General features: G+C 58.7%; 1 protein-coding gene across 1 annotated transcript in view; it reads left to right on the top strand.

Moving 5' to 3' along the window:
* Positions 1-19,516, top strand: part of ZFR2 (zinc finger RNA binding protein 2) — a gene marked incomplete at both ends in the record, with an annotated part of 42,311 nt that extends 22,795 nt beyond the window's left edge. Inside the window, 14 exons of the mRNA XM_079702263.1 lie at positions 903-1,085; positions 2,896-3,106; positions 4,260-4,420; positions 5,218-5,337; positions 6,671-6,810; positions 6,964-7,099; positions 7,569-7,759; positions 10,645-10,816; positions 13,949-14,087; positions 15,565-15,662; positions 16,064-16,159; positions 17,613-17,724; positions 18,474-18,571; positions 19,304-19,516. Coding sequence (XP_079558389.1) covers positions 903-1,085; positions 2,896-3,106; positions 4,260-4,420; positions 5,218-5,337; positions 6,671-6,810; positions 6,964-7,099; positions 7,569-7,759; positions 10,645-10,816; positions 13,949-14,087; positions 15,565-15,662; positions 16,064-16,159; positions 17,613-17,724; positions 18,474-18,571; positions 19,304-19,516 — 2,070 coding nt within the window. The remainder of the gene's footprint in view (positions 1-902; positions 1,086-2,895; positions 3,107-4,259; positions 4,421-5,217; positions 5,338-6,670; positions 6,811-6,963; positions 7,100-7,568; positions 7,760-10,644; positions 10,817-13,948; positions 14,088-15,564; positions 15,663-16,063; positions 16,160-17,612; positions 17,725-18,473; positions 18,572-19,303) is intronic.
* Between the last annotated feature and the right edge of the window lie 359 nt (positions 19,517-19,875).

Here is a 19,875-nt window from a genome sequence, read left to right as displayed (position 1 = left end):
CTCCGTCCCACAGGCTTTTACGTCATGTCCGTGTGCGTGCCTGTGTGTGTGTGTGTGTGTGTGTGTGTGCGTGTGTTCTGTGGCTTAGGTAAGAACACAGATTCCTGGGACTTCCCTGGAGGTCCAGTGGTTAAGACTCTGCACTTCCACTGCAGGGGGCGTGGGTTCAGTCCCTGGTCAGGGAACTAAGATCCCACATGCCACGAGGCACAGCCAAAAAAAAAAACCCCACAGATATCTACATTCCGAGAGCACCCTTCCCACTCCTGTCCCTGCCCCCAGAGCCAGCCGACGTCACCAGTGCCTTTGGTATTTTCCAGAGGCATTTCTATTCTGCGGAATGTTGACTCTTGGCGTGTTTAGAGGGCATTGGGTTAGCAGCCCCACTTTGCCTCGTCTTAAGGCTTCCCAGAGACAAGTCAGGGCTGCCCCGTGAGAGCTCAGTCGTGTGCCAGATGCTGTCAGACATCTCGGGCACGCGGTGCGGGAAGCGTGGGTCTGTGCCTCGCGGCCACCTCCCCCTGGTGGACCCCATGGTTTGGGAGCAGTGTTCTAACAGTTAAGTGTGTCCCGCATCATTCCGGTAGCACGCATCCTTGCTTGGCTTCTGAGATTCTGAAAAGCCAGAATATTCTTTCAAGCAGCCCCTGAAACTAAATGTGTGCTCCTTTGAGGATGCTTGCTTAAGAAACTCGTTGATTTTTAGAAAAAACAAAAGAGAAGGCAACCTTATGTCTTTCAGTCCGAGCTTCTGAGTCTTCTATCTGTTGACTGGGCTTTAAAAGGAGGCCATGAACAGAGGGGTGGGGACATCAGGCCTCCCGTGAACTGCGGCAACGGGAAAGGCGCAGTGCCAGGTGGGCACACACACCCCTCAGGCTGTCCTCGCTCTCTGCCGGCAGACCTACCGTGAGCACCTGGAAGGACAGAAGCACAAAAAGAAAGAGGCGGCTCAGAATATGGGCATCCAGCCCAACGGCAGCCCACGAGGGGTGCAGGCGCAGCTGCACTGCGACCTGTGTGCCGTGTCCTGCACCGGGGCGGAGGCCTATGCCGCCCACATCCGGGGGTCCAAGCACCAGAAGGTAGGAGCCCCTCACAGGCTCCAGCCCACTTGGGACCCAGAGGGGCATGCGATGACATGGGGGGTGGGCAGCCACCCACGAGAAGTAGCTTTCCCTGCAGGCCCACGTGTCCTCCTTCCTCCGAAGCCAACCCCCTTCTCCCAGTTATAAAAGTCACATCTGTCCCTGGACAGAAGCATGGAGCAGGGAAGCTCATACCCAGACCCCAGAGGAGACTGTTCTTGGCCTCGGGTGTGTCTGCATGTATATATGAACCAGAGTTTGTATGTTGATGAAATCAAATGGTATATTCCATTCAGGGTCCTTATTTATTAAAAATCGAATTAAAGTAGTAAGGTTTAATATTTTAATATCAAAGTTTTCATTGATACTAAATTAATATCAGCATTTGTCATATTTATTACTATTTTAATATCAATGTTTTCCTGTGGGCTTAAAAATGCCTGTAGTATGTCATCTTATGAGAAAATTAACGTGCTCCTCCACCCGAGAGAAGGTAGGGCCCCTCTCCCTGTGCCCTCTTTCTATGGTCCAGAGGTGCTTTTTGGAAATCAGCAAACCTTCCCCAAATGGCATCATGAACCTGCAAGGTGATGCTCACCTTTCGGGTGTGCGCTGAGGACAGGAGGAGGGGGAATTCTTGGCTGGACGCCTGCTTTGAGCTGCACCACGAGGTTTAGAGCGAGAGGGTGTGGAAGGCCCCTGTCCCGTGGCTGCCTCTCTCTGCCCCGTCCACAGAACCCCCTCCAGCTGCCCCAGCTCACTTGCCATGCTCCCTCCTGCCCCCGGGCCTTTGCTCACACCCTGCCCTTGGCAGCCCCCTTCCAGCCCCCGCTGCAGGCTGGGCCGCCCTGAGCGCCTGCCTGAGGATCTGTCTTCTCCCCCTGCTCATCAAGGCCCTCGTTCCCCAGCCCAGCTGGGACAGGCTCTCAAATGCCTGCGTGAACCCACAAAACCCACCAAGGAAGGAACAGTGAGGCGTGGAAAAGGGGATGAGCCGGCCTGGTGGTAGCAGGGGTGCAGGCGGGAGAGCTGGGCCCAGGCGGGGTGGGCTGCGGGTGCCACAGCTCGCAGGCTGGGACTCGTTCTGGGGTCAGGAGGCCCTGCAGCCAGCCCCGGGGTGGGGGGCAGGTTTGAGCCGTGAGTGTCAGAGACTTAGAGCCAGAGAAGGTGTCTGAGACGGTCGTCAGTGCAGACTCGGGGGGTGGTGGAACAGTCCTTTCCAACGGGCACTTTTGCAAGTAAGTGCCTTTGTTGCGGGGGGGCATGCCGAGGACAGGGTGGGTGACTGTATCCTAGGTGGATCTGTGTCCCTGGATGTGTATATGAGTTCCTGCAGAATGTGGAGGTGTGTCTATGGACGTGTACACCCACGTATACCGAACATGGATCTGTGTCGTGGACATGTATATGTGTACATCTTAGCAGGCGGTCTACACACACTGTGTCTCTACCTGGGGCTGGCACTGGGCTGGTGCTTGGCATGCAGAAAACAGCCGTGCTTCTCAGCACAGGCGGTGGAGTTTGGAGGAAGGGCGTCTGTGTAAGCCAGCAGGGGTGTCAAAGTATTATAGGTCCCCCATATGCAGGAGTAGTGGGGGCCTAGAAGCAGGAGACAGCTCAGGAAGGCCCTTCCCAAGGCATTTAAGTGGGAGCAGGGGAAGGGGCAGGGTCCCCGGGGACGGGATGGACCACTGCCCTCACTTCCACAGTCTGCCAGCTCCCCCATGCCCGGTGAGGTGCTCTTCCTACCACTGAGGAAGGCTGGCCAGGCCTGAGCAGCCCTGACAGGGGGCTGGGTCTGTTCCAGGTCTTCAAGCTGCACACCAAATTGGGGAAGCCCATTCCCAGCATGGACCTGGCGCCAGCGAATTCGGCCCAGGCCACCAGCACCAGCCAGCCGGCCTCCACTCCCCTCACCACAGAGAGCCCCCCCGCGGCCCCTGCCAGCCCCAGCATGTGTGCCCCAAGCAGGCCAGCGCCAGCCAGGAGACCGGCCGCCTCGAAGGCCTCGCACGTGGGTACGTGTTTCTGCGCTTCACAGCCCCTGCCCTGCCTCCACAAGCTCGAGCCTCAGAGACGGGATGGTCCGGTCAACGGTGTGCGTGCGGCCATCACTTCTGGGGAGGCAGGACCTATGAAGGGGGTGATTCTCTCCCAGATCCCCGCCGGCGGGGTGCCTTCTGCCGCCTTTGGCCCACCCTGGGGAAGCGTGGGCAGAACCAGTGCAGCTTCCATTTCTTCCCGTGGAGCTTGGGACTGAGCTGCGTGCTGGCCACACTCGGGAAGCCGGCCCTAGGCCTGGGGAATCCCCTGGGCTGCTGCCTTCCACGTGCTGGAAGCAGCCCCCTTCACACCGGGCACTCTGATCAGTGAGGTGGGCCCCGGGAAATCCAGGCAGGTTCCTCGCAGCCCCATCTCCAACCCTGCCTTCCCTCGAGCGTGTGTCACCCTCACCTGCTATGACCCCTGGGCAGTCACGGCTGCCGAGGGACATGCATTTCAAGGGTAAATAGGCTTACATGTCAGGCACTCACTCCACGTGCCTGATTCACCCTCCACGGCTCTAGGTTTGTCATTAGTCCCACTTTACAGATGGAAGAACCAAGGGGAGGTGAGGAAAAGCACTTGGCTCTGGACCACCCGGTGAGCGGTGGAGGTGGGATTCCAACCCAGTCTCTGCTCTCCACCACCACGCTTTGTGTGGGAGGCAGGGTCTATTTTATTTTGAGCCTCAGCAGGCCCGAGATTTGAACCATCACGTGATGTTGAAGATCAAAATATAAAGCGGTTTTGGTGACAAAGAAATGTCTCCCTTCTGAGGCTCAGTAAACCCTGGTCGGCTTGATGTTCCACTGTTGGTTAACTAAGGGCTGCAGACTTTGTGCAGCAGTGGCGGTTGTCCTCAGAGAGGGGCCTACGACCTGGGCCTCCCTGTGGACCCGTCCACCTTGGCACCAAATGCCGTGAGGGCCTCGCTTTCCCAGTTGTGACCCAGGCTGGTGGGAAGGGGTCTCGCGGGACTGTGGATCCCACTGGCTGACGTCACGGAAGGGGGAGGGGGGCAGCGGGAGACCCGGTGGCATCGAGTTGTACCCTTCATGCTGGCGGACCAGAAGCCGACCCTGGTTGCTGGCTGGAGCAGATTATAAGTCACGCGGTTCTTCCTTCCAGGGCCTTCTGCGCTGCCGGCGGCAGACAGCAGACCCCCCCAGGGGAAACCAGCACACCCCAGATCAGAGCAGCCCGGAGAACCGCCCGCCCAAGGAGGCTCTGCGGAAGCATCTGGAACGTGCTGTGACGCACAGCCGGTGGGCCCAGGTTACGTGGAGGAGGTAAGTGCTGGGCATCTGGCCGGCCATCAGCTCACCCTGCTCCGCCCTGGGCTCCTGTGGAGAAGGACCTTGCGGGGCCAGGCCTCGAGGCCTCGTCCCAGTTCTCCCCTGAGACTTGCACACCCGCCCCGGGAAGACCTCCGCCAGCAAGTGAGCCAGCATCCCTTGGATCTCACTGGAAGGCCCGGGTGCTGGGCTTCAGATCTTAGAAGGAAGGCCCGAGACAGGCAGAGGCGTTTCCTGCCACCGGGCAGCCCCTCTTCCTGCGGCAAGGAAGGTGGCAGGAGGAATCTGTGTCCTGGAAACCCACGGGCACGTGATCCTCGGGCACAGGAACCAGTGTGTACCCCACACCACCACCTGCACGCCCAGGGCTTTGTGGAGCTCAGGTTCTGAGCCCCTCCCCACGAGCCCACAGTCCCAGCCTCCCGGGTGCCTCCCAGGCCGTGCATGTGGGCATTTCTTCCATGCTCGTGTTCATGCTTTTGTTCACCCAACTCAGCACCTTCTGTTTTGTCCCCTGCAAAATAGCCACACCAGGCAGGCTTCCTGCCAGTCTGGTGGCAGCCCCGGGATGGGGGGACAGGGGAAGGGAGGACGGGACGGTGATGGCAGAGGGGACCCGGGCCTGGGAGGGCGCGCTGGTGAAGAGCCACTCCTCTGAAAGTGTAAACCGCTGGGCAGACAGGAAACCAGCACCCGGCCTGGACGGCCCTGGGGGAAGGAGGTGCCCTGCTGGAGCCCAGACCCGGCGTTTGGGGGCCGTGGGCAGCGCTCAGCCGTGCCTTGTGTCTCAGGTGTGCAACGAGGAGGGCAGAGTGATCCGGTTCCACTGCAAGCTGTGCGAGTGCAGCTTCAATGACCCCAATGCCCGGGACATGCACGTGAGGGGGCGGCGGCACCGGCTGCAGTATAAGGTGTGCCTGCAGGGGGCGTCTGGTGGGCCTGGCTGGGGGTGAGCGCCTGTGCTCTTGACATCTTGGCTCACGTCTCAAAACACACCTTTTGCCCCCATGAGTTGGAGCCCCTAGGCCCTTCAGCACCCTGGGCTCAGCCAGAGGGACCCTCGGCTGCTTTCACGAGGCCTCCTTGTCACAGGTTTGCCGGGGCACGCATGCACACGTGTGTTTAGACACACTTGACTATCGGGTCCCATGTACACTTGTGCACAGCACACACTGTGACTCTCCTCGTGACAAACAATGGCTTCTGGATATTTCCTCTCTTTTCAGCAGCCTTGTTGAGATATTCACACACCACGCAGCTCGCCCATGTAAAGTGGCTTTTACTACATTCACAGAGTGTGCAACCAGCAGCTCCATCTAGTTCCAGAACAGTCCGTCAGGAGCCCCGTTCCCATTGGCAGCCACCCCCTACCCCTACCCCAGCCCCTGACAACCAGGAACCCACTCTCCATCTCTGTGGACTTGCCTGTTCTGGACGTTTCCCATCAATGGAATCACACACTGCGTGTCCTTCTGCATCTGGCTTCTCTCACTGAGCATCGCGTTCTCAGGGTCCACCCACGTTGTAGCGAGTGTCAGGGCTTCTCCCCTTTTCCTGGCTGAGAGATGCTCCCGTGTGTGGAGGGACACGTTGTGTGTGTTTCACCCGCTGAAGCACACTTGTGTTGTTTCCACCAGTAACCAATCCTTAGACAACACTACACTCTTTGAGTGATGATATTAAGTACTAAGGACAAAGCCCAGTGAGCGAATTGGCAGTGCTATTTACAATATATAGAGCTGGATCCCACACAAATGGAGTTTCCCTGGGTTACTCTGCTCGGGACAAGCATTTCCGTTCAGTCGTCCGTCAACACGCGTGACCACTGACTGCGGGTGCTCCTCCGTGTTGCGGCGCCTTCTCCCTCAGGCTCCTTTGTCAGATGCCCAGACGGTTGGCTTGCGCAGTGGCGGACGTCACGTCTGCCGCTCTGCAAGTCGGTCGTAGTTTTGTCCCCCGCTGTGGTTGCCTTTCCTGCCATGGCCTTTGGGGACGAGGAGTGTTGACTCTTTGGGGATTGAAACTCACTGTTGTCTAAACCTGGCAGGAGGGACTTCCCTGGCGGTCCAGCGGGTGAGACTCGGCACTTCCACTGCAGGGGGCGCGGGTTCGATCCCTGGTTGGGGAACTAAGATCCCGCATGCCGTGGGGCGTGGCCAAACAATAAAAAAAATAAAAAATAAACCTGGCAGGAGGTGGCACCCCCAGCATTCTCATCTGAACGAAGGTCCCCGATCTTCCCAGAAAAAAGTGAACCCCGATCTTCCGCTTGCGGACAAGCCCAGCACGAGAGTTCGGAAGCTGCTGGAGGAGAGGCTGAGGAAGCAGCGGCAGCTGAGCAAGCAGCGTCTGGGGGAGCTGCGGCGCCAGCATGACGAGATGAGGTGCGGGGCCTCCAGGCCCTCCCCCGCCAGCCGCGCTCAGCCCGGGCTGGACCAGGCGGCACGCGGAGCCGCTTCTGGGGCTCCCCACGCTCTCCCACGTGACCGGCCTGGGGTCCCGCCGCCGCTCACGGCTCCTTGTCCCTGCCATCCCAGCAGGCGCTACGGCTTGTGCAAGAGGCGGCTGGAAGAGGAGCCACAGGCGCAGGAGGCGCGCTCGGGACGCTCACTGCCCGACCAGCACGCACCTCCCCTCAGGAGCAGGCCGGGGCTGTCCGCAGCCAAGCCTCTGGTGGGTGGTGGTCTCATCTTGATGTCCGAATGCCTCGGGCTGGGAGCTGAGGGCCTCACCTCCAGCCACAGCGATCCCTTAAAGCTTCCTGAGGCCCCAGTGGTCACATCCCTCGGGAGGCTTTGGGTGTCTGTCCATCCGAGGGCCCGGGCCGGGTCGGATGGGAACTGTGGATTGCACCCTGCTGATGGAGGGGGTCACCAGCTGCCTCGGGGCCTCTGGCTCGGAAATTCGACAATGTTGCCCAGGGAGCCCACTGGACCCCCAGTCGGCCCAAGCTCCCCACAGCCATCGGGGCCCTGGGGTCCTCACTGGTCCACCTCCCCTGTGGACCCTGTCATTCCTCTGCCTGGCTCTCCGGCCACCGACTGCCTGTCAAAGCCAGCCTGACTCCGGGCCCCCCGCGTCCCCCGGGCTACCGGGTCCTCTCAGCCCACCCGTGACGTGACACGTGTGCCTTTCCCCGAAGCCCATGAGGCGGCCAGAGTCCAGCGACGACCGGCACGTCATGTGCAAGCACGCCGCCATCTACCCCACAGAGGAGGAGCTCCTGGCTGTCCAGAAGGCCGTCTCCCACTCGGAGCGCGCCCTCAAGCTCGTGTCTGACACAATGGCTGAGGAGGATTCCGCGCGCCCAGAGCCAGAGGGCGGGGAGTGCAGGTAATGGGCATCGCCCTCCTGTCCGGGGGCCTGGGGTGACAGAGGCGGTTCCACTGCCAGGTGGCTTCGAGCCCTTGGACGCCCAGGGCTTTCCAGAAAACTCCCCAAGAGAGGCTCAGAGCCGGAGCCCCGAGGCTCACGGGGAGTTGTAGTCCCAACTGGCGAGAGCCGTTGTTCTAACACCAGAAGTTACTTTTCCTGTCAAAGGCGCGTGTAGAAATGTAGTTCACAGGGGATTAGCCCCTCTGTTTCCTCACCCATAATGCGGACATAAGTGTGATTCTCCTGGAGCAGGAGGTGCCGCATGAATCATCTTTCCAGCTGCCGGGAGTGTCGCAAGATGGAAAGTCCCGATGCCTTGTAGTGAATCATTACACAGTTTAAAGAATCTGAGAGGGAGTTAGCTTTTCCAAGTCCCTTCTCTCTGGGTGGCTTCTTTTCCATTTACTTTTCTTTTCTGGCCGCACCACGCAGCTTGTGGGATCTTAGTTCCCCGACCAGGGATTGAACCCGGGCCCTAAGTAGTGAGAGCGTGGAGTCCTAACCACTGGACCGCCAGGGAACGCCATCATTTACTTTTTTAAGGTTTTTTGGGGTTCTTTTTGGTGGTAAAATACTCATAACATGAAATTTGCCATTGTGACCATTTTTACGTGTACAGTACGGCAGCACTAAGTACATTCACAAGGTTGTGCAACCATCACTGCTGTCCATTTCCAGAACTTTTTCATGATCCAAAACAGAAATCTGTCCCGTGAAATTCCCCAGGCCGCTCGCTGCCCCCGCCCCTGGCACCCACCTTTCCATTCCCTGTCTCCACGGCTTGGCCTGTTCTGGACGTTTCACGCCAGTGGAATCATGCAGCATCTGTCCTTTTGTGTCTGGCTGATTCCAATCAGTAGCTTCTTCCTGCCACAGTGTTTGCTCCCCGACAAGAACATGAGAGCCACTCGTGGGTCACCAGGTGTCATAATGAAATGCACTCGCCCCTCAGCGTGAACGCAGCTGCCTCCCGGGACAGTGGGCCTTCCTCACCGCCTGGAAGGGGAAGCAGGCGCGGCCCCTTGGGCAGAAAGGGGGACCCTCCCTTAACCTCCACCCTGATGTCTTCTGAAGGAAAAGGCCCCTCACTTAGTGCTTTGCAGTTTTGCTCCCGTTTTCTCCCTGTACTCGTGTTTTGGGTTTTTTGTTGTTGTTGTTTGAAAATATTTTATTTATTTATTTATTTTTACTTATGGCTGCGTTGGGTCTTAGTTGTGGCATGCGGGGTCTTGGTTGCAGCACGCGGGATCTTTGGTTGCGGCGTGTGGGCTCTTTGTTGCCGTGCGTGGGCTTCTCTGTAGTCGTGGTGTGCAGGTCCATTAGTTGCGGCGCGAGGACTCTCTAGTTGTGGTGCGTGGGCTCCGTAGCCCTGGGCATGTGGGATCTTAGTTCCCTGACCAGAGATTGAACCGGCGCCCCCTGCAGTGGAAGTGCAAAGTCTTAACCACTGGACCGCAGGAGAAGTCATGGATGTTCCATTATTTACTTAACTATTGCAAAGAGTGTGTTAGTGTTTGTTTTGTTTTTTCTATTTTATTATGGAAATTCTCTAACACACAGAAAAGGTGACAAGGCCCAAGTGACCATCCCTAAACCAGGGATGACTCACTTGCTCTCTACCCACCCCCCTCCTCGACAGACCCACTGCGGTTAAAGGAAACCCTATCAGACACGATATCAGGCATCAGCCTGAGGGTGGAGTAGGTGTCTCTAAACAAGACTCTTTTTCATTTAACAAAACCAGAACACCATTATCATACTTGAAAAAAATGAACAATAATTCTTCAACCCCATCAAATATCCAGTCAGTGCTGAAATTTCCAGTTTTTTGTTTAGGGGTTTTTTTTGTTTTGCAGTTGGTGTTGAATCAAGGGTCCATATTGATTGACAACCTGTCAGTGTCTTTATCTGCAGGTTCCCTGCCTCTCTGCCTTGTCTTCCCCTGAAGGATCTGGTCCTGGTCCCATAGACATCCCAGGTGCAGCCAGGTCCCCTCGGACCATCCCAGTCTCCAGCACTTGCGGTCCCAAGACAGACCACAGAGAAATACACAAATGCATTACAGAATTAGGTTATCTCGTATCCTGAGAAGTGTCACAAAGAAAGCAACAAAGTGGGGACCAGGGAGTGGCAGGACCAGGTGGCAGCTTTGAGAGCCAAGTGGCGGACATTTGTGTTGCGACAGCCGTGGGGAGGGCCGCCATGTGAAGGCACCCCAGGCAGCGGTCCGGGTGGGATGAGCCTTGGGGGGGAGGGAGTGGAAGGAGAGGGCGGTGGCGAGGTGGCCCAGGGGTCAGGCTGGGGGCCTCGGGCCCCGGGAGGAAGCTCAGGTGTCCCTAGCCTGCAGAGGGGCAGCACTAGGAGGGTGGCTGCCGGGTGGACACGGTGGTGGGAGTCACCTGCAGAAAGTGACCAGGCCAGTGCAGTGCAGGTGGGGACACGACTCGGGGGGAGGCAGGGAGCGCCTGGCCGGCGGCCTCGGGGGAGTCCAGGTGGGGGCGAAGCGGCCGCAGCGGCGGCTCAGCAGCACGAAGCCGAAAGGACTGACGAGGGGACCCTGCTGGCTGAGGACCAGGGCGCCGCTGGGCGTGGCCGCGGGTGGCCTCTTCCAGAATGCAGTTTATTAGGAAACGGTGACGGCCGCCAGCCCTGCTGAGCAACACAACTTCCTAGCGGCAGTTCCAAGCGCTTCTCCCAGATCTGGCTCCTCGTGGCTCTTTGATCAGGTGCCCCTGGGGAGGGCCGTGCTCCCATTTTACAGATGAGGAAGCGGCCCCGCGTGCAGGAGCGGGGACCCTTCCTCCCCACCCTCTGCCCACGCGTTTGCGGGTTTGTCTCGGCAGCCGCCCAGGTCCCTCTGCTCGGATCCTGAAAGGCGTGATGCGGGCCGGCCTGCTGGCGAAGGGCCTCCTCCTGCGGGGAGACAGGGCCGTGCAGCTGATCCTGCTCTGCTCCCAGAAGCCCAGCCGCGCGCTGCTGCGCAGAGTCACGGAGCAGCTGCCCCTCCAGCTCCCGGTGAGGCGCCCGGCCGCACATCGCATGGCTTCTACGCGGCTTGGACACAAACCGGTTTGTTTTTAGAAACAGGCGCAAGGAGAGAGTGGTGGAACTTGAGGGTTCCTTTACAAAGGGGGCTGAGGGTAGAGCTTGGAAACAGTCTAAACGTCCGGCCACTGGTTACTTCCGTCACATCCACAGCAGAGCCCAGCCAGCAGGGCTGGGAGCACAAATGGGATGAAATCCACAGGACAAACTCAGGCTCATGAGACTAGAGAGGCGCAGGGCTGGGGGTAGGCCGGACTTTCTCCTCCGGAGCAGTTCCTGTTGTTGTCATAGAGGCTTTTTTTTTTTTTTTTATAAATCTATTTATTTATTTTTGGCCGAGTTGGGTCTTCGTTGCTGCGCGCGGGCTTTCTCTAGTTGCGGCGAGCGGGGGCTACTCTTTGTTGTGGTGCGCGGGCTTCTCGTTGCGGTGGCTTCTCTTGTTGCGGAGCACGGGCTCTAGGCACATGGGCTTCAGTAGTTGTGGCACGCGGGCTCAGTAGTTGTGGCACATGGGCTCTAGAGCGCAGGCTCAGTAGTTGTGGCGCACGGGCTTAGTTGCTCCGCGGCATGTGGGATCTTCCCGGATCAGGGCTTGAACCCGTGTCCCCTGCACTGGCAGGCAGATTCTTAACCACTGCGCCACCAGGGAAGTCCCTGTCATAGAGCTTTTCTCAAGCAAGATGGTAACTGGGAGAAGAGTGAAATCATGTCATGATTTAAATTGATCATCTTCCATTAAAATACTCAGTTCCCAGGGCGGTTTCTTCTTCCTGATGTGTCTGCTGCCCTTTCCGAGAGAATTCAGCATCGTTCCTCCGACTCGTGTAGCAAGCACTGGGGGCTGGGCAGACCCAGGCTCGCCTCTGGGGCTCCCAGTCTGGTCAGGAGACGCAATAAACAAACACAGAGCAAGCTAACTTCCAGTTTATCTTCTGTAGAGAAATTAAAACCTGATGTCAAGTAGCGAGCACCTGGGGAGAGTGGGGGCCACTTCAGACAGGACCGTGGGAGGTGTGTGTCCTGACAGAAGATGGAACAGGTGAAGTGAGAGCTGAGAGATGAGAAGAGGCCTTGAAAGATGGGGGGGTGGGCAGTATTCCACATAGAAGGACCTGCACCTGCAGAGGCCAAGAGGCAGGAGGCCCAGGGAGATGCGTGCCCAAATGGACAAGGGCCTAGATCAAGCTGGGCCTGAAGGCCATGTGGGGAGGTAAGATTGCCTCCTCAGGGAAATGGGGAGACTGGAGGGTTTTAAGCAGGGGAGTGACATGCTCCGACTTCACCAATTTAATCACTCGTTTCCTGAACACCCATGACGTGACAGTTTTCTGCTCAATACCGTAAGGGTTGCAAAGATGGCTCAGATGCAAGCCCTGTTCTCCGGAACCTTGCAGCCCAGTGGCTAAGACAAAGCCCTAAGCCCCATGAAGATGGATGAGGCCATGGGGAAGATGGCTAAGGCCACAGGAGAGCTGGCAGTGACCCCCACTCCCAGCCGTGTAGACAGACCCTCCTAGCCGTTACCTGGCCGAGTGTCTCGGGGGACCCCAAAGCAAGATGAGGGACACAGTAAAGCTTTTCTATGCAGGCACCAGTTCACCGCACCAAACCCACCTTCGTTGTGCGGTCTCCCCGGGAGGCTGGTAATCGGGGATGGCAGTCGGAGTTCTGATGATTGTGCACAAGGGGTCCCTTCTTCCTAAGCCCCTGAGAGTGACAAGCCGGAGAGGGTGTAAATGGAGGGGAGAGAGATCCGCTGAGAGGGCGGGGCTTGTCTGGCGGCTCTGCTTGCAGGGGGGCTGACCCTCAGGGTATCCCCCAGTGATGCAGCCGGCACAGGCTGGGTCCTAAAGATGCGTGTGCTGGGGTAGGGCTGAACCCTGGGCAGCCGTGGGGTGGGTACCGGAGCCGAGGGGCCTCAGGTCTTGCCTGGAGGCCGCCCCTGTCCAGTGTCCTGAGAAACCATCGTTCTGCCCTCGTTACCCAAACAGTAGCCTGCTGGACCAACTGAAGGATTTTGCATTTTTCACTGAATAGCATCTCTTGGGTCACATTCCATATTCTTTCTTAGGGAGCTTCATTCTTTTTTGTGGCCAAAGAGTATCCTGTTGCCACTTGTCCATAACTAGCTGGGTCCTTCCATGTAGTTGGACATTTAGGTTGTGTCCAGTGTTCTGTGTTACCAGTGAGGCTGCAGCAGATGAAGAACCTTGTACACACACTGCTCCACACACGTGGGAGCGCGTCCTGGGGCAGAGTCGCGGGGTCCAAGGCATGAGCCTGGAGGCTTCTGCTGAGTGTGGCCAGGTCAGCCTCCACCAGCAGTTTAGAGACGCATGGATTTGCCAGCCCAGCGCCTCCTCAGACTCTGAGTTTTGTCCTTCCTACAGCTGACGATGGCACCCCATTCTAGTTTTAACGTGATTCTCCCTTGCCATGGGAGTCTTTTTTTGTCATTATGTAGAAAGGGTCACTTTGGTTTCTCTTTCTGCAAACTATCTATCACTTGCCAGTTTTTTTTTTTAAGATTTATTATTTATTTATTTATTTATTTATTTGTATTGTTTATTTTTTTGTGGCTGCGTCGGGTCTTAGTTGCGGCACACGGGATCTTCACTGAGGCACGGGATCTTTGTTGCGGCACGTGGGCTTCTCTCTAGTTGTGGCATGTGGGTTTTCTCTTCACTAGTTGTGGCAGGCAGGCTCCAGGGCACATGGGCTTTCCAGTTGAGGGGCGCAAGCTCACTAGTTCTGGCACGCGGCATGTGAGATCTTAGCTCCCCGACCAGAGATTGAACCCGAGTCCCCTGCACTGGAAGGCAGATTCTTTACCACTGGACCACCAGGGAAGTCCCCACTTGCCGGTTTTGCTGTTGGGTTGCTGACCTTGTTGTTATTGAGCTTTGGGTGTTTTTACATATGAAGGCACCTTGATGCTAGGTCTGCTGTCTATATGCATTTCTACGTGTGCACTTCTGGAGGCTGGGGCTGTGTCTCTGTCCCTAGGAGGTTCCAGAACACCCGGCATGGGGCCTGGTACCCAACCGCGTCCTGCCTCTCAGGTGGAGTAATGAGGCGTTGTGTTGTATTTGCACCTCGTAGATGGTGACAGAGGACAAGTACGAGGTCTCCTCCGACCCTGAAACCGACATCATCATCTCCTCCTGCGAGGAGCCCAGGATACAGGTCACTGTGTCCATCACCTCGCCCCTAATGCGGGAGGACCCCTCTGCAGACCGAGGTGCGTCAGGGCCCTTCCGTCCAGCCCTCCTCTCCACACACCCGGTGGCCTAGGGCAGCGTCCGCCTCTGCTCTGGGCGGAAGGTGAGGGGGTTGCCACGGCCAGTTTCCGGCACTTCCGTTAGCCCGGATGCCCTGGTGAGATAAGAGCTGGGCCTCGGGGCTGCAGAGGAAGGGAGAGAGAGAGCTGGGGCGGAGTGTCAAGTGGCTCAGTACCCAGCTGTGGGGCATGTGTGCCGGGATCACTTCCTCCCATCCCTCCTGGCTGTGTGGGGACCTGCTCCCCGCCCAGAGGAGACCAGCTGTGCCCCATCCCCCAGCAAGGCAGGGGCCCGGGGACCTGAGACAGATGCGCATTGCCTGAGCCAGTGGGAGGGGGTGCGGGGTGAGGCCAGAGGGCAACCAACAGGGAGGGTGCAGGCCAAGCCGATGGGGATGCACCCGAGTCTCATCCAGCCGTGAAACCTCCTGGAACAGCCCTGGAGACTGTTTCCCAAACTCCAGTCTTTCTTGGACCCCCTTCATGATGGTTGTCAGATCTGAGGGCCACGAACCACTGATGCTTTCCTCTGAATCAATTCCTTTTTGACTCTTAAATTTTTAAAGAGGAGAGCCTTTGAACCGTAAGTGGAAAACCATTACCAGTTGTCATAAAGAGAGTATCATCTGAAAATAAATACAGTGGGAAGAAAAAGTGATGCCCTTCAGTTCCAGGTGGAAGCCCTGCTAGGGCTTGCTCCAAGGGGGGGATTGGGAATGTCGGAAAGGGTTCAAGGTCCAAGGCCACGGAAAGAGGTGGACTGGAGGGGGCTAGAGAACCGGAGACCCCTCCGAGGGAGCCCCGGGCCCCCAAGAGCTGCGATGTCCCCGCCCTGCTGGTTGCTGCTGGGAGGGGAGCTTTCAGCTTCCTCTGTTGCTTGCTCTCAGCCCCAGAGGAGCAGACCCAGGCCTGGGGGTTGGGGGGTTTATGGGCAAAAGAGAAACCTCTGCTCCCTCCTGTGACCTAAAACACCAGGACCTCGCAGAATAAGGGGAGAAGAATTTTCCTGAAGCAAGAAGAAGAAGGAATCAAAAACAGGCTGGAATTTCCCCCAGACACGGGGCCCTGGTCACCCGTGATGGCGTGTGCTCAAAACTGACCCGCTGTCTCCCTCTTAATTATGCATGCGGAAGTTTCTGGCAATCCAGCTTCATTCATAGTTTTCCATCTGAACTGTGATTTGCTAACCAAGGGAGTCAGCGCCGGGTGACAAGCGTGGAGCTCTCTCCTCGTGAGAGCGCAGAACCTGGAGGGGATGGGATCTTCGTGGAGAGGATGTCTGTGGTCCTTGCAGCGTCCCAGAGAAAGGGCCAGCGAGCGGAACCATGTATCTTCTGGATAAATGCAAAGAGGCCTAGGGACCTGCGGGCCCGGCCATGTGGCCCGGGCAGCGGGAGCAGGGAGAGGAGCACCTGGCCCATGTGCCCTTCTCTTCTAGAAGGAACAGCGGCGCCTCCACCTGACCCTGGAGATGTCCTGAGCTCAGAGAAGTGCCTCCAATTGTTGGCTGCCCTCCGCCACGCCAAGTGGTTCCAGGTCAGGGGTCGGGCCCAGAGCGGGCTTCCAGTACAAATGAGGGACAGACGTGGGTGGGCCGGCTCCTTGGCCAGCTGCTCGGCCCACGTGTCCACGCCCAGCCGAGCGCTAACCTGATGGAGGTTGCATCCTGGCTGATTGGGTCGGGAACTTGAAAGGAGTGACCACCACTCTGGGGGTGGGGGGCCGCGACGGCCGGCACTAGGGCTCAGCCCTGGGCCATTTGGGAGTGGAGTCTGCTTCCGGTCACCAGCTGTGAGGCCGGCCAGCCCATGCCTCCCAGAGTCCCTCACTGCCTCCACTGCCAGGACAGAACCCCCTGCTGGGCTCGCTGCCCCTGGATCAGCCCTTGTTCCCTCGGCCCCGTGCACATCGCTAACCATGTGCTTCTTTTCCCAAAGGCGAGAGCCAGCGGCCTGCAGCCCTGTGTGATCGTCATTAGGGTTCTTCGGGACCTCTGCCAGCGCGTGCCCACCTGGGGGGCCCTGCCGGACTGGGTAAGGCAGTGCCAGGGGGCTGGCCCTGCTTTAGGAAGCCCCCAACCCCTGACAGGCCACAGCCCTGGGAGGCCGAGCCTCATTTCCTGGTTCAGCGCTCAGCTTTCCAACAAAGGGCTGGTGTCTGTCCGAGCGCCAGGAGAGGTGGATCGCGGAGGGGCATATCAGGGTCCCTTGGCCCCAGGGTGAGGCTTGCTACAGACACAGTCTCATTTGACTGCATTATCTGGAACCCACAGCCTTGCAGGCAGAATCAGAAAGCATGCAAATACAAGGGCGCCCCAGCAAGAGGTGGGGTGTTTGCCTAGACCTGCAGGTGTCAGTGCAGAGGCCCCCGTGAGGGCAGGCAGCCTGGTGCAGACCCACCTCCTCTGAAGGGGAGGTCCCCTGCGGCCCTGACACCCCCAGTCAGCAGGCCCTGAGCCCTTCTGGGGGGAGAGGATGCGAAGGCCCCCTGTCCCCCAAATCCCCAAGCTGCCGTGTTGTGAGACCCCCAGCTCCTGCCCTCCGTGGGCGCTCCTGCCCTCCGTGGGCCCCCCTGCCCCATCTTTCAGGATCTCATCTCGTCTGTGCGCCCCTCAGCAGGTCTGTCTCTGAGTGTCCCTCTCCCGTCACACACCCACTGATCCCCCAGCGAGCGCAGATGTGTAGGTTTTTAAGCCTTTCATCTTGGACATTATCCTTGGGAAGGCGGCCGAGTGCCCTGACCTTGGAGGGACGCGTGCATCTTACGTGCAGCCTTCTGCTGCCAGTTCATTGGCTCCCATGCCCAAAGGCGGGTTCTTGGACCCTTCCCACCTGAGCCCAGGCTACCCTTGGCCTTGCTCATGAGGGCTCTGGTGCCCACCCGGACCTTGGCTTCCTGCCCGTGGACCGGGGAGACGTCCACTCTCGGCACCACCCCTGGTGGATGGCACAGTGGGTGGCCCCGTGCTGAGTGACGAGAGGGGTTCACTCAGATGCTGGGAGGGCCCCACATTCCTCGGAGCCCGTTTCCCTGTAAGTGTAGATGCAACCCCCATGATGGTCACAGCTCCGGCCCTGCCCTGGGACCCGGGCAGGTGGCTCCTTGGAGGTGGGGACAAGCCTGCGCGAGTCCCCAAGTCCTTGTGACCCTCATGGCCCTTGCTGTCTGAACCCCGGGTCATGGAGAATGAGTTTCTTTTAACCCTCATGACACTGGTTTGCAATGTTACCATCTATGGGATTTTGCTGATGTTGAAACTAGGCGAGAGAGTTCCCTAGAGAACTGAGAGAAACCCGCCCAAGGCCACACCAGGGTGGCAAGGCCCCAGTGACCCCCTCCTTGTAGAAGTTCAGGGGTGGGTGGGCGTGAGGGGAAGAGCTGGGAGGGGAGCCTCATGGCCCCGGTCCCCTGGAGACCTGGCCGAGGCCGCACAGCCGCGCCGTCCTCAAAGGCCCGGGTCTCCTTCTCTGTCCCCACCCGGCCCAGGCCATGGAGCTGCTGGTGGAGAAGGCTCTGAGCAGCACGAAGGGGCCCCTGAGCCCCGGGGGCGCCGTGAGACGGGTCCTGGAGTGTGTGGCCTCGGGGATGCTCCTGACAGGTCAGTCCCCCGGGGCCGGGAGCCCAGACCCTGGAGCACATGGCAGAGACCAAGGGCCATGGCGGGGGCAGGGGGACAGGGGAGCGCAGAGGAGCCTCTTAGGAACACTCGAGAACCACGTCCATCACAGGCAGGACAGCGGACACAGACGTGCACACACATGTCACCACTCGAGGGAGCCGCGCGGAGGTGTGGACCAGCAGGAAGGAGAGGCGGGGTGGAGGCTGGAGGGGAGGGGTCCGTGCCTTCTCTCACGCTCCTCTGATGGCACACCCACCCTCTCGGGGGAGCCAGGGACAGCCCGGGGGACATTTCGGAAGGAAACAACAGGAATTCCATGATGGGCTGTGTACAGATATGTTCACCACGATGTCCTTCACGGTAGCAGAAGGAGGAGAGCACGCTTGCGGCCCACGTGACATGTTAGATGCAAAACGGTGTTTTCCAGTCATTTCAGTGACACGGGACGATAGCGTTTTAAGTGGAAGAAGAGGATGATACACTGGCCCGTGGTGTGAGCCTTTTCTGTAACTACATGCTCACCCACGTGTGCACACACACACATGCAGGCGGTGAGGAGGTCTGCTGAACGTGTGTGGGACTGGAGGGAGGACTGGCAGGGGAGAGGCCCGGTGTGGCCCGTGGGCGCGAGGCAGCCAGGTGCAGACCCCCCAGCACTGCAGAGCCGCAGTGGCACCTTCGTAAGGGTGCACTCTCCTTCTCTACCACTGCCACCTCCCCTATCAAAGATGGACCGGGGCTCCAGGATCCCTGCGAGAGAGACCAGGTGGACGCCCTCGGGTCCATGACCCTCCAGGAGCGGGAGGACATCACGGCCAGTGCCCAGGTAGGAGGCCAGCCCACGGGGCTCCCCGACTAGGGCCAGCTCGACCTGGCTGCAGGCGGCCCAGGTCCCAGCCCCCATTGGCATCTGCACTGCATCCCAGGAAATGGTCTGGGACTCCCCACCCCCTCCCTTACAGAGACAGGTGGCTTGTGGGTGACAGGACTGCTTCCGGGGGCAGGGCCAGCCTGGCCCAGAAACAAAGCTACTCCCGTGTTGAGGTGCAGACTTGGGGCCTCCTTGGCCGGTACTGTCCTCCCCAACCCTGCCCTATGGTCTGCAAACACCCAGCCAAGGCCTCCAGCTGGGCCTAAACAGCTTCAGGCCCCAAAGCAGAGACCCCGTCTGTGGCTTCCCTTTTGTTTGCAAATTTTTACTTATAAGCAAGTCTCCCAGCAGTACAGAAATCGCACTGGGCCTGACATTTATGAAAGGCCTTCAGTGGAAAGAGTCAAATTGCCCTTGATTAGAGCCGAACCGGAGAGACAGGATCTAAGGTCCCTGTAGCGAGGAGAGAAAGAGCTGAAATTCCGAGGGGCTTCCTGGCACAGTACTCACCACCAGCTGGCGCAAGCAACTCCCAGTACAGTTCTTCACGCCCAAGGGTGGTGTGAGCTCTGCAGTTGCTAGAAGGGTGTTGAGGATGCCCAGCAAGCCCCCGAGTCTGCACGGGGCCATGAGAGGCGGGCCAGCAGGCCGCGGGCAGAAGGGTCCTGATGGGTCGTTTGCCCCCAGCACGCCCTGCGCATGTTGGCGTTCCGGCAGATCCACAAGATCCTGGGCATCGACCCTCTGCCGCCCCCCAAAAGCAGGCCTGGGGCACGCTTCCGGAAGAGGCCACGGGAGGCGAGCGAGGCCGAGGCCGAGGAGGGCGCTGGCCAGAGGAAGCGGGCTGGCGGGGCAGAGAGGGGCCCGTGCGAGCGGCCTCGCCTCCCCAACGGGACCTGACGCCCCACCGAATGGCTGCTTCACCCCTGACACTGGGCAGTCTTGTTTTCCTTTGCAGTAATGTTCCATAGATTTCTTTAAAGACACTTGTGCTTAAATCATTAGCAAAATCTCTTCATCTGGCGATTTCAGCTGTGGGGGTTGGGGCACAGCGCCCCAAGGCTTGCCTTCACCTGGGCGAGAAGGTGCAGCACAGTTTTAAACCCTGGCATTTCTTGCTAGCTTTAAACTCACCCTGTGGCCTACTAAGGGTGTGGGTTTTTAAATGGCTTCGTGAGGACACACCAGCCGTGCGTGGATTTGAAATCTCACGGGCAAGCCCACTGGGGGTCCCACATCGGGAAGCCTGGCCCCGGAAG

Source organism: Hyperoodon ampullatus (assembly GCF_949752795.1).
Source record: "Hyperoodon ampullatus genome assembly, chromosome: 4".
NCBI lineage: Eukaryota > Metazoa > Chordata > Mammalia > Artiodactyla > Ziphiidae > Hyperoodon > Hyperoodon ampullatus.
Note: the sequence above shows the minus strand (reverse complement) of the source record. Positions and strands in the feature narration are given on the sequence as shown.